We start from the raw sequence: 26,705 nt of genomic DNA, 5'->3' as shown, positions 1-26,705 counted from the left end.
GTGAAGGATCTTTGCAGCCCATACCTTGTCTATTCTCTTCTCCATAAAATCCAGTAAAATCTGAATTGCTCCCATATTCATACCATTGTATTTTATATCTGTTTCCTCTTGGGATGATGGACTAATAAGAACATCCAGGCAAGAAACAGGAACATTGCTTAAGAGGTTGATTGCATTGCTGAAACAGATTTAAAAAAATTCATTAGTCATTTGGAAGAAAGAATTAGAAGCAGAGTACAGCTCATCCCAAACTGTCTGTACAACTGCAACCAAAAAGAGATCCTGCAACTCAGTGCTTGATTTTCTACTCTCTGAGTTTTAAAGAAGCTGGCATACATTACTGCTCCAAGAGCCAGCTCACAGGTGAACAAGAAAAAAAAAAGACAGACAACAGCTCCAAAAGCTATACTACAGCAATGCATTATGATTACCAGCCCCCACAGGATCCTGTAAGGCATAAGGCACAGCTTCCAGCAGCGTGTTGCAGCAGCTGATCCTGCGGGACAGCAGGGGGAACTCTCACACTGACTAGCAGCAGTCTGAGTTTTTTCCTTCTTGAAACCGAAAACATGTTACCGCACATCCCTATTACCATCATTAATGTGACAAAGTACACCATAGAAAACATTTCCTCCTCCTGTAACAGTGGGGCGTGGTTGCAATGTCTCAGATCCCACTTCTACTCTCAGGTCTTCACTTTTACTTAGCTTGCAATGTATAGGACACACAGAAGGCTTTTAACAGGTGACAAAAAGATGCAGGTTTATTTACCAAACACTACCTTTTAGTAACTGTCAGTCTCTGCATTCTATAAAGCACAGAGGAGCACTACCCAAATATCCATTAAGTGGTCAAAATTAAACCAATCCTCCTCTTAAATAGAGTAAGGTGGAACACACTTTGCAAGAGTCTCCTGTATGGTACACATCCCTTGAGTTTGCTGTCTATCCTATCCCCACTATGTATAGATTTCCATTTGCACTCTTCCTGACTATGGGGATAATTATACAGATGCTGCAAAAATTAGAACTCTGTCATTATTTATTTGCTGATGCTCAACTAAATGTATAAATTAATAAATTTAGCAATGCTACAGAACTCTGCAGGCTTATATATGCAGACTTCAAAGCTATTAACCATACTATGAGCACTGCTGTTTTGAGGGTTGGTAAAGAACAGAGAAAACTTCCCAAATGAACACTTGTAATAATACCTGCTTAAAAGCTGCCCTCAGTTTTTATGTTATTAATACAATTCTCATGAAGAATGAGCAAAAGAGAAAGCAAATCATGGCACTCAAGAGTTTCTAACAAAGTTGCTTCTTTTTGTCTGACCAGACAGGATGGCTGTTGCACACAGTGCCATCTCCCTTTTGCTCTTCCAGCAACTGACATTCAGACAACACCTACTTTTTGGGAAGCTTGTTCTCTTTGCTTTATTTCTGATTTCCTTTTTAAGATGTGCCTTTTACATCATGGATATTATCCCTTTCCAATAATCCAGGAATAGTCAGAAACAAAACAGACTGAAATTCAACAAATATTTGGTGGCTTCGGGTCTTTCATCAAAAGTTCTCTTTTTACCAGTTTCTTATTAAACAACCAAGTTCCCAAACACCTACAAAATTAATTTTCTGGATCACTGTGTCTGAGCTATTCTTTTCAATAAATTAAGCCTGGCTTTCTGATCTTTGTCACTCCACTGACAGTTTTATTTGTGGTAGACGAGTGTATGAAATTCTCCAGCTACCAGGAAGTCAGTGACTATGCACAGATCTGCACAATAGTGTTTGCATTCCTACTCCAGGGGGTAGAAATACTGCGTATATTACTCTCCCCTTTTCGGCTTCCTAGAGATCATTAATCACTGGGACATGACATCCACCCACTCATGCTCCCAGCCCCCTCCTGATATGCAAATTCAGAAGCAAAGGCCTATTTAGAGCTGCTGAATGCCTTGATTAAAACCTTGTTAGTGGGCAAAAATGGCACTCACTCTAATATGTGGTGCTTTAAGCTGTTCATATTCAAATGTTAAGTAATGACATGACAGAACCACAATGATGACAACAATACCAGGTACTAAATTAGTTAAGATATTTTTATAGGTAACTTCTGCATATTTATTATAAATAGAGTCACACTGACAATCAGTACATCACAGCTCAGGGCATGCATCCAACACCTGATACTCACATAAAATAAATCCTCAACTTAGATATTCAGAGCACAAGCATTCATACAACAGGCTGCCCAAGCCTTTTATTTAAGGCACATTTACGGACTTGGAGGAGTGCAAGTGATCAGCAATTCCAAGAAATATATTTATGCCTCCCTGATGCTTCATAAAGTGTACTCTGCATTCAGCACTGCTAATACTTTATTCCATTTTTAACATTATTTTCCTAATTGCCTTACTGACAGGCTCCAGGTGGAAAGCAGAGCAAGAAGTTGCACTCTGCTCTCTGACTCACACCTCATCTCTAGCAACAAAGACTGCATGGTCAGAGTCCTGCATACTGAACAGACCAAATGATGACACAGCCTCCTTTTTTCAGTCATGCTGTTAGCTACAGACTGCTAACACAAGTTTACTCTTTCATTACTGAAACTCCTATCATGAATGAAGGTTTTGCTTGACCAAATACACCAGGGAAATGAAGTGGGGCCCTCTGATCCAGGCCCCTGAGCCCTCCAAGGATTTGTAGGGGCATTACTTCTGACTGTATCTTTTCTATTCCAGAGCTGCCTTGTGATGAAAAGTCTTTGTGGCAAATCATATTAAATTATTCTGCTTTTATTGCATCCTGTAGCAATCAAAGGCAAAACTCAGGTTCTATAAATGGGCTGAAACAGCTGAATCACTGAAGTCAAATCAGAGCATTTTTTAACACGCCAAAAGAACACTGCACAAAGTATGGCATAAATCAAGATCAAATACTACAGGCATCAGTACTCTACTTGCATTCTTTCTTCCATCAACTTGAGTTAAACAGACTAGCTACAGCTAGCTAACAGAGGGATAAAATGATTTTCCCAGCATAACAGAAAGACTGATGCAGTGCTACACTGAGTCAGGTTGAGAAGGGGAAACAAAAGAAGTGACATAAGGCAGTGAAAACCGTTCTCATTTCTTCTCTGCTTTCCCCTCTCAGAGTTACAGAGAATCCTTGCCTTAACTTGGTATCCCCAAAAGGTCAACACAGGCAGCATATCTACACAAAACATCTTTTCTGACTGAAACAAAGAAAGAGCAAAAACCACACCAATACTACCTAGTCTCCACAGCTGTCCTTCTTGAATCTCATCTGTAAGCACAAAACCTAAAATCACAAAGACCTGTGTAACTTGCATCCTTTTGCGATAGTGTAAGACAATTATATTTTACAGAGTGATTAGGCTAGTCATATTCCTGAACAAGGAAACAGAACATCAGTAAGAGCATCAGCTGTAAAATAATTCACCAGAGTTTCAGGCAGTCTTGCTAACTATGGACAAGTTTCAATGCTAAAGGCTGATCTCAAGTGTTATTTAGCTGGTGAATTTATCAAAATCTGTTCAATTTTCCCAGCAATGGGAAATTTATTGCCACTAGTCCCTTCCTTAAAGAAAGATGAGAGTGTAAAACATTCACTATTGGCAACTGCAAAAAGAAAACATTGCCTTTTAGGACACACTTGGCACTAACTTTAGTCATGGCAACTACTGAAGTGGTATCTGAAATTATTCTCGGCTAGTCTCCACCAGCTGAGAAGGGCTCTGATGTAGGATTTTAGTGTTCACCTACTAAGACTGTTGATCTCTAAGAGCTTTCAAAGACTTTAATCAAGTTCATTTAACACTTTCAAGATTGCTGGGTGTGAAAAACTATATCCTTCTTCCCAGACACTGCTGGTTCAGATCTACAAAAGATCCTACAGTCAGATAAACAGACATCTCTGAAGAAGAAAATGGCAACACTAACTTTCACTGCTGAGAGATAACAGGGGACAGTGTTTGAAACTACTGTGCTGTCAGGTCCTATGGGCAGCTGACCTACTTGGATAAAAATATGGGTGCCATCGAAAAAATAAGTAACACTAAACAGAGAACCACCACCTCACCAAAAATACTCTGAATTTTGATTGAATTACTGGCTGGAAAAGCATAACAAACAGTTGGGTGTAGTGCTGAGGAGAAAGAAACAATGCACTTTAAACTGCAGTAATTCACTCACCTATGAATGAAAAGGAAGATCATTACCAGGGAACTGGTATTTGTACCTTTAATAAAGCAGCCTAAAACTATTAAAGATAAAATATCAACTTGGTACTTCCATCCCAATCCAGAAAATTGCAGAAGTTACACAGAAAAATCTCAAAATGTAGTTTTTCCATCAGCTTCTGTACACACTAGAAGCTGCACTCCAGTTGCACTACTCCTACAACTTCCATTTTTATTTTCATCCTCAGTTACATACTTCAGCTTGACTATTACTGACAAAAACCCCCAATCTTGCCAGCCACTTTCTGGCATGTGAGATATGCTTAAACAGTATTTCAGGCAGCTTTCATCAAAATATTTGACTCAAAATTATAGTTTTCATTGCTTCTCAGATTTCCACTTTAGATTTTAGGCAAAGTATTAAAAAAAAAAACCCACACCAAAAACCTTTAGAATAGATTAGCTTTGCAGTTCTACTAACCTGTGCAACTCTTCAGTTTTGTCTTCAGTAGGGCCCATGGTTAACAAGCAGTGCCGAAGGATGGCAGCCATGTAACGAAATTGATGAGATTCAGTCTATATAAATATAAATTATGAAGATATTTTTTCATATTGAAGATTGCAAGTAGGGGTTTCAGGTCACTAGAATAATAAAAATTAAAGATGGAAAATACCTATTAGATCATGACATCCATCCCTATCAATCAAAGGACTGTACCTTAGCGTTCACTGACTGCTTAATGCAACGGTTCTGTCACACGCTGGCCTTTTAGCTAGGCCTTGTAAAAGTTACTGAGGATTTTATCCAGTTCAATCAGCCTCCACGACCAGAAAGCCCACTACAAGCATTTTCTCAACTCCATACCACTATTCCTAATATACCACTAGTGTCTTCCTTCCTGTATTTACACCCAGATACCTCTTCATCCATTTAGATTATGTATGTTCATTCAATGTCTCTTCCTCATTTAGACCTTTTGTTGACAATAGCCTCGCTCTCCCACCCAGTCTAATTCCAATTTATTTGCTTCTGTTCCCTTGATACCTTTTCTTCATTTTCCTTAATGACTTCCCTACTCTTCACAACCTTATTTGCTCTACTTTTGCTACTTCCAAGCAATTTGCCCTTCCAATTTCTGACTAGACAGAAACCACACTAAAGTAAACCAGTAACTGCAATCATGTAACTCAATACCATTGTACTCATCCTTTTTCATTAGCTCTTCTTGGCATCCGTAATATGTTCTGGTGTGTTTGACTAGCACAAAGCTCCCCAAAGCATTTTTTGTAACATCAACATCCAAATCTGCCAGCTGTACCACCTGCAGCTCTTGTCTGGCTTTGCTACTGTGAAACCATCTCCAGTCATCAAATACTGGCGTTTCAAATAGTTCTTTCCCCCTTAAATGGATCTCATTTAGTTTTCTACCCACATTACTCACCTCTGTGCTCCCCTATTTTCCATCCTGTCTACTATTAGTAGTCTCTTCAAACTCTGCATCTTCAACCCACTTAACATGCTGTTTATTCTTCTTAGAGATCATTAATGTTTCCACAGGGATACTTGCTAAGCAGAATGTCACTTAACAGATCTTGCCAACAGTTTACAACTTCTAAAGAACTCTTTAAAGGTTCCTTGCTTGTAGGAAATTTTAGTAAAGAGCTACTACATCAGCTTTATCTCAAAACACAAAATAAGCTTATCCTATCCTAAAATGTCTTAACCACTCAAATAAAAATAAGAATTAACATCAGAATTTCCTCCAGTCTGAAGGAAATTTTCCTGTCAGCTGCATGCTCAGGCTCTTTAGGGAGGAAGAGTTTTGTGGGACAAAACCTCTCTCATTGTCCACAGACAGCAGCTACACAGTACCACAACTGTGTACTGCTTGGTTTTCAGTCATAAGCTGGGCTTCTCATCTCTCCAGATTCCCAGTATTTTCTAGGATTATACCAACTTCAAGATCCACATTTCAAGAGTTTACTTCTCAAGAGGTAAGCATGCAATATAGCCTAGTTTTCCAACTTAACATAGAACATTTCTTCCATTGACCTTGGGGTAAGTTTTCTCCACTCAAGTTTCTATCTCCAAAACAATCACTTACTGATGCACAGCACTTTTCTCTGACAAAGTCAAAGATTATTTTTAACAAAGGTCTGTGTTAGGGATATGAACAAGAGAAAAGCCCTTCAATTTATTTGTATTTCCTTGACACATGAAGTATTCAGTTCTCTGCTTCCCCCTCCACTCACTCAATCTTACACTTCAGTATTTCCTACTCAGGGTATTCTTAGAATCATAGAATTTCTAGGGTTGGAAAGGACCTCAAGGATCATCTAGTTCCAACACTCCTGGCATGGGCAGGGACCCCTCACACTAGATCAGGTTGCCAGTGTCTTGAGACACTAAAGCAAAGCATAAGCTTCAGACTTTTCTTGAGTTTTACATTCCTTAATGTTATGATTAATGTCTTATTTGCCACTTAGAAGAGTGCACTAAAAAAGAACAATTATTTGTCGATTTTAGCTACTGTGAGCTTCTGCTTAGCTTCACATGCTGCATATTTACAACACCCAGTGAAAAGTTCAAAACACTGTTTTAGAGACAATAGGATACAGACTAAAAAGAAAGATTATCTATAGAATTCTATTACTGTAGAACAGACTTATTCATCAATAACAACAAGTTATCATTTCTGTTTATGAACTTAGGGATGCAACACAAAGAAGCATACTTGTCTAAGAGAAATGCCTAGATCTGATGCTATAATGAAAAAGAGAGAAAGAAATAACAATGAAAATACATTTGGCTCTTATACTTGACCTCATCTTAAAAGATCATGAAGTTCAAATCCAGTGTTTGGAGGATAGAAGATATTAAAACCATCCCCTTTAACTCATTCTTCAGAGTTAATTGTCTAAAATTAGAGTTGATGTGATTATCAGCATGCCCAGAAATCAGAAGATAACCAGGAAGACTTCTCAGTGCTAATGGTTACCCTGTTGCCTTAGTCTACTACCTCCAGAAATGTAGCCATCTGATATGCTTACATTAAAAAGCCTTCCCTAGCCAGTTAATTATTAGTGAAGAGCATTTCTTTTCTTTTTGAAATCTAGTAGTCCTCTTGCATTTTCATACAGTTCTAACCCGTATGTATCATCCAAGCTATTCTCCTGTTACACAGAACACATATTGATGGCATTGTTTGCCTAACTAGTAACAAGGACAAAAAAGGGTATTTGGGGTTTCAAAGAAATGAGTGCTGAAGAAACCACAGCTTGAAAGCCCAAGATCATTGATACATGACACAATCACAGTTCAAACACACACATTTGCTCAGATTGCTTTTGCACATAGAGATATTATGACACAAAAGTTCAAGACTACCTCAGCCATTATTTTGAAAAATGCAATCATCAACATCCTTGCTCTGTGGTTTGGACAAAAATTGCCTCTTGAGTTCTGGCTCTTACATGCTAAACAAAAGCAATTTAAAAAAAACACTTGGGCTAAGCCTTACCTCACTGTGGACATTCCAACTGTCAAGTGTTACATTAAAAAGAGCCTTTAGTGCCTCAATGGCACAATCTGTCTCTTGCAAAGACAGGGGAGGCCTGTCACGATCTTCTGCTGCTTTATATTCTTCCATCCATCTTACACTGAGGGAACTTTCCAAAGCCCGAGTCAAAACTTGCACCCCTTGTAGTTCCTGACGCAACTGTGATCTAATGTCTGTGTGCAGAAGTGACAAGAGGAAGAGGAGACGTAAATCAAAGCATTTAATGTCATCAACAAATTGTTGGTCCTTGCATTTTTCCAGAAGATTGCAGAGCATAGCTGCAAGATTCAGTTCCAAACTGAGCTTCTGTGCAACAGCACTATTAAAAACTATGTTACAGAGGCATTTCAAAGCTTCTACTATAACAGGAAACTCAGACACTCTCTCCAAAGGATCTTCTGCAGTGTCCAGCTTTGCTAGCCTCATGAGGATCTGCATGTTCCTCTTTGTGGTTACAGGCACTAAAACTTTCTTGTCTCTAGAGAGAATCCGGAGGGCCTCCAGGCAGGCAACTTGACATGAAGTTTTTGTGTCTTTTTCAAGGATGTTTAGAATTCCTTCACACAGTTTCTATGCAAACATTAAAAAACAACAAAAGGAACAGTTTTAGCATCAAAATATTGGTGGCAATAAGAAACTTCTCTTGCTAAACTTTCATGTAACATTTGAGTTTTCAGCTGACTTGAGAAATGAGTCATTCTGTATTAGCTCTTCAAAATATGAACTACTACAAAAGATCTCCAAAGACAGAGTTAGATAACGGTTGGCCTCATGATCTTAAAAAGTCCTTTCCAACCCAAAAGACTCTGATTCTATGATCACCAAAAGCAGTTTTAGAATAGAATAGGATTAAACCAGGTTGGAAGAAACCTTCAGTATCATCGTGTCCAACACATCATATAACATCATCTAATCAACTAAACCATGGCACCAAAACATTGTGAAGTGCAGCAGCAGAGGATTCTTAACTCTGAATAGTTTTACTAAAGAGCAATACTAAATAGAATACAGGATTTATTTCATTTTGTGAGATTTAGCAACCTACCTAAAACCAAAAATACCCAAACCTCTGGTGTTATGTAAGATGCCTGGGCTACATAAAAGGTTTCACAATGTAAGCAAGGCTAGAGTTCATTTTTAAAAGCATAAGTATACATTCTAACAACTGAGCTTCCGTGACATACAATACAGATTTGAGATCTAAAACATACATAAGTGAAAAACATGTAAGAACTGCTGACAAAGTTCTCTGGAGTCAGTGGCAAGCCATCAGAATGATGTTAAGGGAAGCAGCATTCAGTTGCAACACCACCACTTGCAATAACTGCCAATATCTGTGACAGCAAACAACTACTGGTTGATCACAAGGGCCAAGAGAAGCTTACACAAGATCAGGTAAGTTTTGAAGCAAGGAAACAAAGATCCATCCTATAAGGAAATTGCCTTGGAGACAACTAAAACTAAATGCCGTACAGCACATTTTCTGCTTTCTCCTTGGGGAATGAATGAGGGAAGTGATGTGCAGAGAGAAGAGAAACAAGAAAGGATGTGACCACAAAAGCATTATTGTCCTTTTCATTTTCTTTAGGTGGTGCTTTTCCTACCACCCTTTAGAACATTAGCAGGGCATAATCTAAGAGGCACAGACATTATCTGGTTGGAAATTAAAGCAAGTGAAAGAATTCAGACACCAAGTTATTTCACAAAACAGATCATGTTTGTCCTAGTTTCAGGGTCTTATTGCTATCCTAAATTACTGCATGAATTTAACAGCTCTTTTTTTGAGTTCTGTCCCTTTCAATCTTCAAAAGGGAATTTGACTTTCATCAGAGTGCTACAGCAATAATAAAGTAGTTTTCATATGCTTTTCCACAGAATCAAGGGAGTTTCTAGTATTTTAAAATCTGTTTTATAGTCAAACACATTAACTTCTCTAAAATTCAAGAGTTCTCAGCTTTGGTGCTAATGGATAGGTTAAAAGAGAGCAATACACACTGTTCCTTTTGTTTCTGCTGCACTGTAAAACATTTTATGTTTTTATACACCATAAAATTTTAAAGCCCAGAAACACCCATTTGTCATCTTGTCTAGATAAGTAAAATATTAATCCATTTTAGTCATTTATCCTGATAGCATAAACACTTAATGCTACAAAGCAACATGGTCTTACAGAAAAAGCAATATCCTGAGGCCTCCATTTTCTTTCTTCCTTGTTTGACCACAGACCCATTGTGTGGCTTTGGGCAAAATGTTTATCTCCTTCATTCGGTCTTCTTCTGCCATCTTTGTTTACAGGCTAATTAGATATGGGAGGGAGGGACAAGGAAGGAGAGAGCAGCACTCTAAGTGCTTATTAGCAGGTGTTTATATCTTCCAGGCTTAACCTCAGCTGGAGATAGTAGCTGCTTGTGAAAAACAGGGCACTTGATGCTCTTGCTCTTTCGTCCTGAGGTGCCTGCATGCAAGATCCTTTTCCACCTTCTCTCTTTGTACTCAAAGATGTTTGGAAAGCACACTTGACCTATATTCACTTTTTTCAATTCACAGACCATTGAACTTTGGCTACATTATGTCAGCTTGAATTTACTATAGCTTCTCAACACCAGAGTAATAAAAATGTCTTGGTGAGAAAAGGAGACAATTTTCCTTTACTTGCTTCTTTCTCTTTAGCAAATTTTTCTCTTTATTTATACAAGCCTTGGGATTACAGCAGTCACCGTCCCTGAAGGCGTTCAAGAGGGGACTGGACATGGCACTTGGTGCCATGGTTAAATAGTCATGAGGTCTTGGGTGACAGGTTGGACTTGATGATCTTTGAGGTCTTTTCCAACATTATTGATTCTATGATTCTATGAATCAGAAGCTGCCATGTTTGGCCTCATCAAGTATCACGTGCCAGAGCAGGAGAACGGGAACATCGTAAGTGGTACCAGCCCATGCCTTCCTTCTCCTGAACTGGTGTAAGTCCCTCTAGTTTACTTTGTCTTCTGACTCATGTTTTCCAAAATTGTAAAATTTTAATTGAATTGTTTCCAAGGGTTCAAGAGAAGTTCTTAATTTACTTCGACCTAGTTCTGCAGCTGTTCAGTGGTGAGAATGGTTAATGAAATCAACTGTAGTACCAATGTTCAGAAGGAACTGTATTTCTTCAACAGGTCATCTATTGCTATCTACTCCTCAAACTGACCTTCTACTTCATTACAAACATGAAGATGCATAGCAGACTCCACCCCATTTTCAGGTAGATGAAAGGAATGTTGACAGTAACCACAAATGCAGTCAGCATGGCTTTGCCAAGGGCAAATCCTGCCTGACCAACCTGGTGGCCTTCTATGAGCAGGTGACAAAATTAATAGATGAGGGGCGAGCAACTGATGTCGTTTACCTGGACCTGAGCAAAGCCTTCGACACTGTCCCGCACCACATCCTGGTCTCCAAACTGGTGACACATGGGTTTGATTGGTGGACCACTAGATGGATAAGGAACTGGCTTGATGGCCGCACCCAAAGAGTGGCTGTCAATGGCTCCATGTCCCAGTGGAGGCCAGGGACAAGTGGAGTCCCTCAGGGATCAGTCCTGGGACCTATCTTATTCAACATCTTTGTGGGGGACATGGACAGTGGCATTGAGTGCACCCTCAGCAAGTTTGCTGATGACACCAAGCTGTGTGGTGCAGCAGACACGCTGGAGGGAAGGGAGGCCATCCAGAGGGACCTTGACAGGCTGGAGAGGTGGGCACAGGCCAACCTCATGAAGTTCAATAAGAGCAAGTGCAGGGTCCTGCATCTGGGTCGAGGCAATCCCAGGCACAAATACAGGCTAGGCAGTGACTGGCTGGAGGATAGCCCTGAGGAGAGAGACTTGGGGGTGCTGGTGGACAAAAAGCTCAACATGAGCTCTCAGTGTGCACTTGCAGCCCGCAAAGCCAATCAGATCCTGGGCTGCATCAGGAGAAGTGTGGCTAGCAGGTCGAGGGAGGTGATCCTCCCCCTCTACTCAGCCCTGGTGAGACCCCACCTGGAGTACTGTGTCCAGTTCTGGAGCCCCTATTACAAGAGGGATGTGGAGGTGCTGGAACGTGTCCAGAGAAGGGCCACGAGGATGATCAGAGGGCTGGAGCACCTCTCCTATGAGGACAGACTGAAGGAGTTGGGGCTGTACAGTCTGCAGAAGAGAAGGCTCCGAGGTGACCTAATTGTCGCCTTCCAGTATCTGAAGGGGGCCTACAGGAAGGCAGGGGAAGGACTTCTCAGGATATCAGGTAGTGATAGGACTAGGGGGAATGGAATGAAGCTGGAGGTGGGGAGATTCAGGCTGGATGTGAGGAGGAGGTTCTTCACCATGAGAGTGGTGAAACCCTGGAATGGGTTGTCCAGGGAGGTGGTCGAGGCCCCGTCCCTGGGGGTGTTTAAGAGCAGGCTGGATGAGGCTCTGTCCAGCCTGATCTAGTGTGGGGTGTCCCTGCCCATGGCAGGGGGGTTGGAACTAGATGATCCTTGTGGTCCCTTCCAACCCTGAATGAAACTATGAAACTATGAAACAATAAACTGCACAAACTTTTACAGCTCTTAGGTCTCGGTGGCCTTCCAAGTTATTCAGAAGCTTCTCTTAAAACTCAAGTACCTCTCCATCTCTTTGAAGGTAAAATTAAGCATTCTACATGCCTCTTACATTCCCAGTAGACTATGCAAATCAGCATTGCAGAAAACCAAGAAACCCCTGCATTTTTGGCAAGTCAAAAGATAAGAGATTCCAGGAGCAAAGAGGTGTACCTTGCAATTGCTGAACAAAAACTTTGGCTGATCATTTCTGCTAGAAGCAGCAGCATTAAAAGAATACAGTAATTATTTCACTCTGCTATTAGGTTTCAGAGTTAAACATCCAAGGCAGTAAGAAAGTAAGCCCAAGAGTATTCAAAACATTAGTTCAAACTTTCATTTTCTTTGGAAGTCAAGAAAACATTAATAATCAAGGATGCTGGATAATGGGACAATTAGATAACCTCATCTGAAAAGGCTGTGCCAAATTTTTGCCTAGTCTCTGTGGACAGATGTGGGTGGGAAGGGAAGGTGTACACTTGTTTTCCTTGAGGATTCAATTTTGCTTCACTTCAAAACGTCATTGTTCAAGCCCTATCAACAGCAGGAGTCTGGCCTGTTTAGCAGGAGCCTGCCAGCTCTGGCATGGCAGAGGTCCAAGTCACAGATTCGAACAATGTGAGAGCATAGGCTAGACAACACTCTGCAGGTAAATTGAGGAACACACAGAGTAACCTGTGTTGTCAGAACCACTGGAATAAACACTCGGTTCAGAGTCACAGAAAGATGAAATCCTGCACAGCTCTACTCTCAGTAGCTCTCCTTGCTCTCCCTACTGAACAGGAAGAAGTAAAACCCTTTACACCCTCCAAATCCAGGGGTGATTAGAAGGGTTTTCATAGGAGAGGTAGGTTTCACTGACTTGACATAAACTTTATGAGATAAAACTGAAAAATGCTGGATAGGAGTGAGAGGGAATCAGAACAAATACTTAATGAAGGTAACTTTTCTCCTCTTACAGGCTGGTACTCTCCTAAGTAGTCAGCAGTCAGAACAACAACAACAAAAATTAAGATACCATGCAGTGTGCCCAAAGGAACACTTGAGCTCAATATTTTTATAGGACACTCACTAACAGACTTTAAAAGCTTGCAGCAGTTACTGGGATGAAGGAAGTTCTGTGCTTTTGTGGCTGCAGGAACCTTCAGACCGCTCAGAAGTGTCTGAGTGTCAACAGCACTACCTAATAACGAGGTTCTTCTGAGATTTAGAATGTGACAACATCTCACTCCATCAACATATTAATGCTCCCCTCCTCCAAAGTTCAAACAGGGTACAGTTCACAACCTTAACAAAAACAAGCAGAAAACCCAAACCAAAACACCCCATAAAAATCCTAACAGAAAGAATTCCATGCCCATCTGACACTCATTGTCTTCAGCTTTTGCCATTCTGGTTTCTTAGGTATTCTCCCTCTCTGTGTTCTCTGCTTAGCACTCAGTTTTCCAGACTAGATATTTTATCATTCTCAATTGTCTTGGTTTGAGCCTTTCCAGCTCAAGACAGAGTGTACAATATCCTGTGCCTCCCTCTTGGGATCGACTTTCCCACCCCTAGGGAGGTTATACCAATCAATTCTTAACTTCCCTTAACCTACAACATCAATATAAAAAGAGGTGGAAGGGACAGGAAGAAATCAGAAGAAAGAACACAAAGACAGTAAGAAAACCAAGCCAAGCTTCAGGCTGAGTTCTTCTACAGATCAAAAAGGACACACATAGTCCATCACCAAATTACTGAATGTCAGCTTTGAGCAAAGCCATAGATAAAGCCAAACTCTGAGGTCTTTGAGTCATCTGTGCGATAAAAGATTGTCACTTAAGATTACAGTACACATAACTGATGGTTTTGTAAATGCAAAGCACAGAGACTTATTGTCCTCCCCACTTCAGCCAGAAAAAGATCTAACAGCCAAAACTGAGGTGTGGCCAGCTTGAAACAAGATACCCATGCAATTCTGATTTTGTGTGAGAAATAGTGAAAATATAGAGCTTCATTCACTAATGAAAGTTTTACTAATGCAAATCAGCCCAAAAACTAACTAGAGAAAATAAAGGAAAAGTCTTTTTGTTACATCTTACACCACAAAAATAACAACAGGGAAACAAATTTTAAAATAATAAATAATCAACACCCGTGCTTTAAATGCAAGGCCGAATGGATCTCAAGTGACCTGTTGATCCCTGACACTCCTGTCCAGCCCTGTGCTGTAACGCACAAACATATCCCATCTTTGGAACCTGACATGCACAGTTCATATTCCACTGATGGCAACTACTTTTGGATTAAGAAGCTTCTGTAGCTCTGCCTCCCTTACAGCTCCATAGCTTGCTTCTGTACCTTCATCTTAATCTCTAATATTCTTTAAGCATCACAGACAAGAGATGTATCTGGCATACTGCTATCTGCTGAGAAGAGAGAAAAACAGGAAAATGTATTGCCAAAGTTTTTATCTCAGTTGATACAGAAGAGTATCTTAGTATCTTCCTACACTCCATCCCCAACCTGTACATCTGTACCAAACAAAACCATTTATGGGCTTTTCTGTTACTACTTTTATTCAAGACAGAAGTTTTTGCTAGGGATAGAGGAATTTGCTTTTCTCTCTCAGGAAAAAAAAGGGAATGGGCAGTTGCCATGTCTCTTGCACTGAAGAAACAAGAAGCAGAACTTTTTAATCACTACTTTCACAGTGGCAACCAAGTTATGAGACTGCTTTTACTTTTTTATACTTGTAAGCAGAGCAGGTGTGCATCTGGGTAGCCTATTTTTGCCTACCTTTCTTTTGTCTTCATCTGCTGGATCAAAACTGAAAATGGTCCGATTCTGTGAAAAAAAAGAAGAGAAGAGTTTGTATTTGTTACATAAACATCAGCTGCTAAGTAGGTAAGACCTGCAAAACTTTAGGAGTTTGGTTAAAACCAGTCTCAGATAAGGCCAGAACCATACCAACTCATGTCCTTTTTCCCTCTTACCCAACAGCAAGAGCTTCACTAAGTGGCTCCAGCTAACATTTCACAATTACTACTGGTGCACAGCAAGCCTTTGTCTGTGGGGTGTGTTTCTGATGCGAGCTAACAACCTTACACACTGCACCTTACAGGGTGAAAAACGTTAGTTACAGCCTTGGGGTTTACAAATGCCTTACTACTCATACTGCTCCCCGACCAGTTCTTGTTCATAAGCTTCTGACTGCACTTTAAAGTGTCCCAAAGCAGAACAACCACAGTATCTATCATATCATCTTGCCCAGAAAACAAGTAGAATCATAGAATTGTTTCAATTGGAATAGACCTCTGAGGTCATCAAGTCCAACCCATCAACTTAACATCACCATGGCTGTTAAAACATGCCCCAAAGAGCCATGTCTACATGTTTTGTGAAGACCTCCAGGGACAAGGACTCCATTGCCTCCCTGGGCAGCTGTTCCAACACCTGGCCACCTATTCAGTAAATAAAATTTTCCTAATATCCAATCTAAACCTCTCCTGCTGCAACTTGAGGCCATTTTCTCTTGGTCTATCACTTGATGTTAGGGAGAAGAGACTGACCCCCATTTCACTACAACCTCCTCTCAAGTAGTTGTAGAAAGCAATGAGGTCTCCCCTCAGTCTTCTCTTCTCCAGACTAAACAATCCCAGTTTCCTCAGCCACTTCTCATAAGACTTGTTCTCCAAGCTCTTCACCAGTTTGGTTATCCTACTCTGGACACATTTAAGCACATCAACACCCTTTTTGTAGTAAGGGACACAAAACTGAACACAGTATTTGAGATGCAGCCTCACCAGTACTGACTACAGGGGCATTATTCCTGTTGGCCACACTATTTCTGATACAGACCAGGATGCAGTTGGCTTTCTTGGCCAGCTAGGCCCATTGCTGGCTCATGTTCAGCCTGTGGATCATCAACCCCAAGTCTTTCTCTGCTGGGCAGCTTACTAGCCATTCTGTCCCAAGCCTCAAGTGTTGTATGGGTCACTCAAGTGCAGGACCTGATACCTGGCCTTGTTAAACATCATTCAGCTAACCTCAGTCCACCAATTCAGTGTGTCAGTGTGTTCTGTGTGAAGAGATCAATACTCACACCCAATTTAGTGTCATCTGCACACTTACTGTGGAGGTGCACTCAATTCCCTCATCCAGATGAATGATAGATATTAGAGAGAACGGGCCCCAAAACTGAGCTCTGGGAAATACCACTTGTGATCAGTCACCAACTGGATTTAATTCCACTCACAACTCTCTGGGCCCAGCCATCCATCCAGTTTTTAACCCAGCAAAGCATCCACCTATCCAAGCCGCATGCAGACAGTTTCTCCATGTGGATGCTGTGGGACACAGTGTCAAATGCTTTAGTAAAGTCCAGATAAACAACATCAACAGCCTTTTCCTCATTCACTAAGCACCTCATTCACTTTGTTCATCAAGCAGCACCTGACCTTCATGAACCCATGCTAACTGGGCCTGATCACCTGGTTGCCCTGGACATGCTGCATAATGGCATTCAAGATGACCTGCTCCATGATCTTCCCCAGCACTTGGGTGTATGCCATCTGGCCCTGTTGACTTGTGTATGTCTAAGTGGTGCAGCAAGTCACTCACCATCTCTTCTTGGATTATTGGGACTTTATTCTGCTGCCCATCTCTATCTTCCAGCTCAGGAGGCTGGATTTCCACTAAACAAAAGCAAGTGAACATTAAATGATGGTCAACTAACTGAGAGAAGGCAATCTGCATTTGCACATAAATATCTTTGGAAAATTACAGAAGAAATGTAGTTACAGTAAGGAGTCTAAACACTAGAAGAAGAGAGATTTTGAATAATCATTGCAAATGGGACAGCATGCAGAAGCAAGAACATACCTATTAAATTTTCTCATTATAGTTATTTTATAGCCACCTGCACCTTAGAACTACATTTAATCCATCCTTTCTCTTCCATTAAAGTGCATTTTACTAGTCATTTGGGAAACAAATAAAGCCCAAAAGTGACATGGGGAAAGACCCAGAACCTGCTGTACTCTGCTCAGTCTTTGCTGGCCCATAGGCCATATACCCGAGTTAGCAATATACTGCACAGAAAACCAGATGAAGGAAACATTGAGGCATTCTTAACAAGAAACACAGTAAGAGAAATGTCATATTGAGACAGCACTAAAAGATTCCCATCCCACTTCAAAGGAAGTATTTAGCTACACATGTAACTCCAAGACTTCACTTGAAATGAGAGGTTAGAAATAATATCAGCTCTCACTCTGTACTTGAGAAGTCAACATAAACCTAAGTAATTCATCTGGGGAAGCTGCTAATAAGGTATAAAGTCCAGCATAGCAAAATTAAGCAATTATGTTTGCATGCACTTTTGGACTGAACAAGTTTGACAAAGAGCCATTTTCAAGCATAAAGACAGGAGATAAAAAAACTTCACTCAATCAGAATCCTTCCTCTGTACCTCAGAGGTCAGTGAAGTGAGACAGTTAGATCTGTCTAATGGACTCTAGATCTACTAATCCTTTACAGAGAGTGCCTTGTAGCTTCATCAACATTCAAATTTAATGTGCACAAAAGCAGCCTACATCAAGACCACTGCTCAAGCTTCTTCTGGAAGCTCAAGCTTGAGTGAGGATACTGGTTACTGTCATTGCTCGGACTTAAAAACGTATTGCACTTAAGACATCAAACTTCAAGCCACCTCTTGGAGGCTGAAGAATAACCATACACCAATCCACAGCTTTCCCCCTAATCACAGAGCTAAGAATCTTTAACTGAAAACCTGAACGTTTGTTCCTGTAGTGGGTGTCTTAAGTTCTGCAAACCTACACCCAAAGCCAAACTCTGAGTCAGCACCAGCTTTACAGATCTGTGTACCAACCACTGAAGCATCTACACAAAGGGCAGACATCTTATGGGTGGAGCCACGAACTTGAAAAATGGACTACACTGCTCTAATAAAATCTAGGTGTCAAAACGTTCATATCAGAGGGGGGGGAGGGAAGGGAGGAAGTGAATTATCCATCTAACACGCAGCTTCACTCCAATTTCTGCTTCCCAACATTACCAGAAAATCCATTCATGTCATACTCTAAGGGCAGTAGACACTAAGGGCACTCTTTAACACCTGTCAGCATTAAAAGCTCAATCTGTTGTAACTCCTTTAGCCGTCTCCCCTCTTCCCTTTGCTCGGCCAGAAAAGCACAATAAGTAAGGCAGAGGTTGGGCAGCCGGCGTTGCGCCCCCTCCCACGGCAGGGCTACTCCTCTCCACTGCCGAAGCCCCGTCCCACACGCCCGCCAGACCCGGCGACACAGGACTGCCCACACCGGGCAGCACCTCGGCCAGGTGAGCAGCTACCCTGCGTTGTTATCCAAGAGACTTCAGCGTTATTTTGCACACTTCGTCCCAGAGATACAGGCAAAGTTACGCCGTAGAACAGCTCTTTTAACAGCTGATCACTGACAAACCACTGTGACATGCGTCAGGCATGCCAAGACAGAAGGCGCGCGGAGCCAAGCCTGACAACGGGCTGTACCCACCCGCCATACAGCTGGCTTTGTGCTCCCGTCAAAGTACGCTTCCCTCTAGGCACTGCCTTCGCTCAGCGCCCCGGTACCGCAGCAGTGCCCTGCACAGCCCACGGGTGAAGAGCACACGGGGAAACGTACAGAACGCGGTCAGGCTGCACCAGGCAGGCCGCCCCGGCGCCGCTAGCCGGGGGGACGGAGGCAGCCGCGGTGCCCAGAAAGCAACAGCAAAAGCCCAGGCCAGGGCGGGAAGTGGGAGCTTCACGGCCCAGTGGCGGCGATGCTGCCAAGGGCGGGGCGGCGACAGCGCCGCGGGAAGCGGGGGAACGGCTCGCGCCGCAGTGGAGGGCAGAAGGAGGACGCCCGCGCTCCCCAACGGCCCGTTACCTCCTCGTTGTACCGCGCCAGAACGCGCTCCACCGCCTCGCCGCCACCGCACCCTTCCACGGCCTCCAGCACCGCGCCCAGCTCCATGCCCGCTGGCGGCTGCCTGTCGCACTCCGCCGGCAACAGCAGGAACCCCACCGCGCCCTGACCTCCCACCCCGCGCCCCGCTGACGTCATGCAACACCCCAAACCTCGCCCCCAAACTGCCAGGCAGCTCTCCGCAGTATTGGTTGGAGAGGGCAGCGGCATGCACCTCCGAGCTCTTCTATTGGCTGCCCTTCCGTTCAATCCCACCGACAGGAGGCTACTGCGAGAGGACTATGCCTCCCAGCATGCTAAGCGTCGCGGCACCGCGGAACGCGTAGGGTTCTTCGGCTGTGGTGCCGCGGTGCACGGTGGGCGCTGTAGTCCGCGCCGAGCAGCCCTAGAGGCGTCTGCGGGAGGGGCGGCGGAGCTGGGTGGGGACGTCAGGTTCGAGTCCCCAGCAGCCGAGCCGCCCTGGAGAGTGCCCTGGTTGGCACAAAGCACACCTCGACGTATAGCCTTCTCGTTAGGCTTTGCCACAACGTCTGGCAGCAGACCAAAACCTTTCTCCTCAAGTGCAATCCACCGAAGCGGTAGGGGTACGAAAATCCTCCATTGTACTCTAAAGTGCTGAGGCCGCACCTTGATTGCCCTTAACTACAAGAAAGGTCAAGTCTCCCTAGTAACAAGCAGTAGGACCAGAGGAAATGACCTCAAGCTACAGCAAGGGAGGTTTAGGTTGGACTTTGGAAAAATTTCTTCCCTGAAAGGGTTGTTGAGCACTGGAACAGGCTGCCCAGGAACACACTGGAGTCACCATTCCTGGGAGTACCTACAAGATGTGGCACCTGGGGACACGGTTTAGTGGTGTATTTGGCTGTGTTAGGTTTAAGGCTGGATTTCATGATCTTAAAGGTGTTTTCCAGATAAAGCCCCTCTCTCAGAGGGGCAGCATGGCCACATTCCCAAAACTGCCCACAGGGCCATTCACAGAGGGGTTAATATATTTTTTTGGAAAGTGCTGCTGTAGGTGTCAGTAACCAAGGTGGTACAGAGGAGAGGTGCTGGTGCCACACCACTGCCACATCTTGTTTGGGAGGTGGCAGGAGGGGAGGGTGGACTGCAGCATCAGGGCCTTCAATGACAGGGAAAGGTAAGCTATGTATCTGAAGTGCTTTGCAAGACTGTAGGTTAAACTACATTGAAAAGATACAATAGTATTTCCATACTCAGTGTGCCTTATAATCAAAACTCACTATCCAGGTGGCAGAAAATGATGCACTAATGCTAACAAAACTCCACAACAATAAAATCTTAGAGGGAGCTACAGTCGGTTTCTCCTTGAAGTATTTATTCCTTCAGCAGCAATTCAGGAAGTACACTGGTCATGAAGACAAACCTTTCAGCTCAGAAATTAGCAGTTCCATGGCAGAAGATACCATAGGAACAGGGAGGTTCCATCTGCAGCTGGACAGAGGTTCCAAAGAGCTCTGAAGGTGCCAAGATGTGTTGCTGTGTGCCTGTGTGTAAGATGCAAACCTAAACTAGGATCTAAACTTTCTGGTTAGTTTTTGGGTTGTTTTTTTCTTTTGGGCTGAACTGAGGTACAAAACCAGAACATAGTCACTGGACAGCAAGGAGTAACAAAATCCAGCCTGAAGTATGTAGCCATTTCTTCTGAGTCAGGTCCATGGGTATACCAATGCAGCTTCTGAGACAAATACAAGGAAAACCATCCTTTGCTTTTTGATTTACACCTCTCTAATAAAACATAAGCCTGCTTAGATGTACTTTGCAGCACAGCAAAACACTCACTTGTACGTAACCAATTTATATATATATATACTAAGAACCTCTAGATCTAGACTAGGAAACTGTTACTGCCCTTTAAAGGCACATTGTTATTCATCATCAGTGTGGGTTAGTTTCCACTTTAGGTAGCATATGAAGGATTAGTATTCCAATGAAAAGAAGGGACAGAATAAATTGCATCCTCTAGCAAAGAACTGCCAGACCTTTTCAGATGGGTGCATACCATGAGCCCTTCCCATGTTAGTCAGCTTTATCTAAACCTTCCAAAGCAATGTCTGCCCCTGAATTTCATGGGTTTCAGGGTCAGTCACAACAGAATTGTGGGGCTGCAGAGGTCAGAGGCCATTTTTGTCAAAGGGTAGTGACCTTAGCAGCAAGAGGTAGCCTGACAAAAACAGGATTCATGCCTGTGAATGGAGTTCTCACTGCTCTTCCCCCGCTGAGTCTTTTTTCTACCTGGTAATGAAAAATCTTGAAGAATTGTAATGGATTTTTATGTGCAATCATACATGTATGTGTGTGTATAAATCTGTTTAAAAATACTACACATGTTATGCCAGTATGCTATAATATCTAGTGTTAGTATATATATGGATTTTGTTGCATGAATTAACGTGAAAAATATCACACTTTTAGTTAAATGTGTGTTTGTTGTGAGAAGGGAGAAAGTGAGCAAGAGAAAAAGTACAATAAGAAGAAAAAAGGAAAAGAAAGAAGAAAAAGAAAAAGTGAAAACGAGATTGAATGTTTGGGCATGTAGTATAAAAACCTCTTCAGAAACGTTTGTGTAGTCACGTTTACTTTACACACACATAAATATGTGGCTAGGCAAGAAGTCGTGGGCACGAGAAAAGCTTAACAGGCTGCAGATCCTGACTTGGGAGGTTCAACAGTTTGTACCAGGATGATTTAAGGTATTCCTGCCCCTAACCATCCATTCTACAAAAAGGTTGTCATCCTCTCATGAGCTGCTGCACTTCACAGCCTGGTATACAGCCCTGTGAGCTGAAAGCTGTGTCAGTTTACGTTAATATGGTGCATTCTGACCTGCAGTGGTCAAGGAGGGGCTCTGCTTTCCTTTGCACAGCAGTTCTGATGCACATGGTGACCACTGTAGAGCTGTGTTTGGTACTACATATTGTGCTCTCCATGAATGTCCAGTTTAAATTTCAAAGCCTTCATCAGGAGACAGTTCAAATGTAGGCTCATCCTTTCCTCTCAGTCAATGGGGATTAGGCTTTATTTGGTTCAACAAAATATTGTAAAAAATGTAGAAAGTGCTTCTGGCTTCCCTTGAGTGGTGCTGGGCATCTCGCTCCATCCTGATCCTTCCAAAGACTTAGCTTTGAGTTTCTGGTCCATTCTGCCCACAAATGTCTCGCTAATGCATCCTGTCCTTGGAGGGATCATGGTAGGTCATGGTCAGCAGTCCATCAAGTAACTGGAGATTGATCAATGTTCCAGCAATATGGATGAGTGAATGGGGGCACAGGAGGCTCTTCTCAGATGCAATGTAATGCAGAGATTTGGAATTTGCTGGAGAAGAGAAAGTGGATTTTTCTGTTCTAGTGGGACTGCCTTTCTCATGCTAATTACAGTCTTGCTAAGGCAGATATTTCTGTGCTTGTTACTAGTGAATAGGCCAGAATCTTCAGTAACAACACACAAAGCAGGACTATCGTCTCAAATCCATCAAACTCCAAGTAAACAAACTTCCTCACATGACTTACTTTATTCACATGTAGACAGTTTTGCCTGAAAATAACATATATAAGCATAAAATAGATGAGTTAGGCTAAGTCTGATCTTCCTTGCCCTTAAAAAAATTGAAGAGTGAAAGTATATTGGGGTAATAACTCTGGCTGACAGAGGTAACATTTCAGAGACCCTCTGACGCTAAGCACAGGAAACAAGATTTTCACTAGGTACCTAAAGGTGGAGATAAGCTTACTAGCTTACCTAAGGAAAAATAACTTTTCCCCTTCTAACATTCCAGTGGCAACATCTTTGTTAGAAGGTACTGTAAAGAGTAAAGCACATCTTACCTGCCTCAGTGAATATGTTGGCTTGGGTGAGCAGCAGGGCTTAAACCAAGCAATAGTTATCTATCCAGTCAGAGCCTTGAGCACTTGCAGCTGAAAACACGGGTGTAGGTGCTGTGTACTATAGAAGCTCTCAAGTCTTTTGTTGGATGAAAACATGCATTGTCACATTTAAGGGGCTTTGAAGGTTTGCTTATGTATTTAAGTAAATTTAGATGATATCTAATATCATGGACTTTATTTTGAGTGTGAAAATCCCTCATTTACCTTGCACAACTGTACACATAACGCTTCTGTCCATTTTGGGCATAAACATGGTTATCATCAATGGGGTGCTATCAAAGATCTATTTACAAAACAATTACTAAGATGCCTGATGCCATATTTCCATTTATTTATTTCTTACCCATAGGGTAATAGGTCCACCATAATTGTTTGGTGCATTTTATAATACAGAAGAAAAAGCTATGTTAATAAAATCTAACAAAACCTCACAAATAGCTACAAATCTGACAGAAAATGTCTAAGAAAAATTCTCCCCAAAATACAATACATTTTTCCACACATACACAGTACAGAATAAGTTCAAAGGCACAGCTTTGAATTTTGCTTTTTGTAGAAGTATATAGAATTATCACCACGTGAAGGAATTGAGAGAACAGTTTCATACCTGTCAATAGGTAATCAAATGACTAACCATGTTTGCATTGTCATTTACTTTACATAATTGCTTCATTATCATCATATTTAACATATGTGGCTCTGAATCCAAAATCTTCCCAGTCCCCAAGTCCCTTCTTAACCTTGTCATTACTGACCAGAGAAATTAGATTTTTCCAGATTGTGCAAACTTAACACAAATACATATATAATAAGAACAATAGTCAACTTAAGGCAGTGTATAATTCAATGCTACATGTCTTGTCTTCTCTTTTGTAAAGATCAAACTTACTGGATCAACAGAAAGGTGCATCAATATACAAAGTTAGGGGGAAACCAAAACCTACAACACCACATGTCTTTTAAGGAGCCAAATAGTGGAGTCAATACGAATGAGTGATGACTTCGCAGAATGTTCTTTAAGGCATGCATTAAGAGCTTAAAAGACAAATAGATGACAGTTTTGCTGAGGGTGAACTTTCTGTCTTTAACTCAAATTATAAATAGATCCTATTCCAGTATTTTTTTTTTTTTAAGACTCATTACCATTTGTCAATAAGAGAGGGAGGCAAAAATGGCTCGCTCAAACTGACATCACACAGGATTGGCCTGCATGCCAGAATTGAAAAAGGCACAGATTGGCCCCAAAAGTGGTCTAGAATAGCACAAAAATAATTTTCGGCTACAGGAACATTCAGTTATACTGGTCTGCAATCTGCCCACATTATGAACTACAGTTATCTGCCCAGGGTCTTTTCCATCTTCACCTCCCTTGAAGAATGTCCATAAAAAGTTCCACAGAACACAAATTTCAGTATACGGGCTTAGCTGCTACCAGTCATTTCATTTAGCCCAACCTGTGGTGGCTTCCCCATTGATGTAGGCAAAGCCAGGAAAGTGTTGCATGTGCTCATATTCAGAATTCCTGCGTGTAGTCAGGGGGGTGTACATGTCACTAGAGTTTCCATATCTTGTGGAGTGCATGGGTGGGCTTGTGTAGCAGGAGTTTGCAGCTGGGACCTCTGGCCAGCGAGGAGTCACTGGTGTGGGGTGGAGCCTTGGAGTACTGCTCATCAAACAGGGCTCCATTCTTGATGTTGGGCTGTTGAAAGGGTACTGCAGTAAAAAAACCCAAAGAAAACACAATTAAAGAATTATCTGCTGCATAATTGCTTTTAAAATGAGGGATGTCACAATTCTATGTTTAACAAAACCAAAATCATATGAATTAGCAGCCCTTCAATATCTAGGTGGCATACTGAAGGTGGAATATCAGATGACTACTGGCTGCAGTCAAACCAGATGTCAAGGAAAGTCTTATAAAGCAGTCACTGCATTTAAATATTGAACTAACTTATCGAAGAGCAAGGTACTGGCAGGTGTATCTGGAAGCATAATTGAATAATTCTGGGAGCATAAATTGAATTAATCTAATCTTTTTCTCATAGCTTTTAATTGGAAGCTTGCTCTGCAGTTAAAAAAAAAAACACCCAAGTATAAAATGTCCTTTCTCTGGTTACTCAGTTGAAGGGGGAGAGCAAAGGATTTTTATTACTGGAAAGGTACCTTCCCTCTTAAATATTCACAAGACATCCTGCCAGAAAAATAGTATGGTCTGGCCTCAGAGCAAGCAGCTAATTGAAGAACTTATGAAAAGAGGCAGGCAGAAGAAGCAGCTATTCCCCAGCTGTTCACAGTGACAATTGGAAACTAGAAATCAAAGAAGTTTGACAAATGGCTCCCACTAAGAAGATGTGCTGATGACAGGATAGACAGGAAAACGGGCAACAGCTTTTGCCCTCTCTATCACAAGATGCCCAGCAACAGAAAGTAAACTGCTTGTGATTGTTTGCCTAACCAGTATTTATCTTATTGCCTGTCTTACAGGAGCAGATCATCTGTGTGTTGAGCCTAAGAAATGGCTCTTCCTGTTTGTCCTCCTGCTGTCTATCTGCATTGCAGAGAAGGCTGGGATTCTTCTTCCCCTTGGCCAGCCGTGTATCTTCAGATCTTCTACGCTTGACACCTTTATACCTTTTCTACAAAATGTGTCATAATTTTAAATTTCGTTATCTTGCATTGTTTGACGTTGCAGTATTTCCCTAACCAGAAGGCTGTCACCAAGGTAGGGCTGTCACTAAAGTGACTATCACTTTTTCTGGTGCTTACAAACCTTGCCATAACTTTATGTGGCTGAGGACTGCAAAACCTCATGGAGAAGTCATGGAGAGAAAAGTTGCCATGGTTGCTTCTAGGAGGCAGATGGCAGTGATTCCCAAAGGGTCTCATTACATTACTCCACCATGGATGGTGTTGGGGTTAATCAGTTGCATAAGAAACTGTTGCATAAGCCCCAGGCAATTACAGCAATGTCTCCATGAGGAGTTTCTGCTTCCACCCTTCAAACTGCAGCCAGGAAGGCAGCCCTGCCTTGGCAGACATATCCAAACAGTTCACAAGCCTCAGGCTGCTCAAACCCTATGCACTGGCCACTCCTAAGAGAAGAGAAGACTGGGTTTGACCAACCATATTGTAGATAGTGACTTAGCATATTCCACCACGTCCTGGGGAGAAGGAAGACATGGAAGCTGTACAATGTTGTTGTTTAGCTTATGCTTCTCATCACAACAGACTGTGGATTTACCTGTGCAGTGAGCTGCGTTTTGAAACAGGATGGTGAATGGCAGTACCATACTGAATGTCAATACTTCAACTGGTAGTGCTAACACAGCTATGAGAATAAGCTGTACTGAAAATACTGGCAACAACTCCATACAAGGTCATCTAAATTTCCCTCATTGCCCCAGAGAAAGGCTTTTCAATAGAAAAATTGACAGAGCTTAGGCACTGACTGCAGAAAGCTTCATGTTCCTTTACAGAAGAATCATTTCCAAACTT

The 26,705-nt window shown here is 42.0% G+C and overlaps 2 protein-coding genes across 4 annotated transcripts in view; both read right to left on the bottom strand.

Annotated features, from left to right (window-relative positions):
• RIC8B (RIC8 guanine nucleotide exchange factor B) overlaps positions 1–19,479 on the bottom strand; it is a 33,568-nt gene extending 14,089 nt beyond the window's left edge. The window contains exons 1-5 of one of the 2 annotated variants that reach the window (XM_068142311.1): positions 19,461–19,479; positions 15,140–15,187; positions 7,724–8,332; positions 4,684–4,778; positions 25–178 (exon numbers count right to left, since the gene is read on the bottom strand). In XM_068142311.1, coding sequence (XP_067998412.1) covers positions 25–178; positions 4,684–4,778; positions 7,724–8,200 — 726 coding nt within the window. In that variant the 5' untranslated portion in view covers positions 8,201–8,332; positions 15,140–15,187; positions 19,461–19,479. Of the gene's footprint in view, positions 1–24; positions 179–4,683; positions 4,779–7,723; positions 8,333–15,139; positions 15,188–19,269; positions 19,411–19,460 lie in introns of those variants that run through there. The other variant, XM_068142310.1, reaches the window with a different exon arrangement.
• A 4,045-nt stretch (positions 19,480–23,524) lies between these two features.
• The window catches only part of RFX4 (regulatory factor X4), an 89,835-nt gene continuing 86,654 nt past the window's right edge, over positions 23,525–26,705 (bottom strand). For both annotated transcript variants that reach the window (XM_068141693.1, XM_068141692.1), the window contains exon 18: positions 23,525–24,923. In XM_068141693.1, coding sequence (XP_067997794.1) covers positions 24,651–24,923 — 273 coding nt within the window. In that variant the 3' untranslated portion in view covers positions 23,525–24,650. The remainder of the gene's footprint in view (positions 24,924–26,705) is intronic.

The sequence above is a fragment of the Melanerpes formicivorus genome, unplaced genomic scaffold (assembly GCF_026170545.1).
Source record: "Melanerpes formicivorus ecotype bairdi unplaced genomic scaffold, bMelFor1.0.p_v2 SCAF_8, whole genome shotgun sequence".
Taxonomy (NCBI): Eukaryota; Metazoa; Chordata; class Aves; order Piciformes; family Picidae; genus Melanerpes; species Melanerpes formicivorus.
Note: the sequence above shows the minus strand (reverse complement) of the source record. Positions and strands in the feature narration are given on the sequence as shown.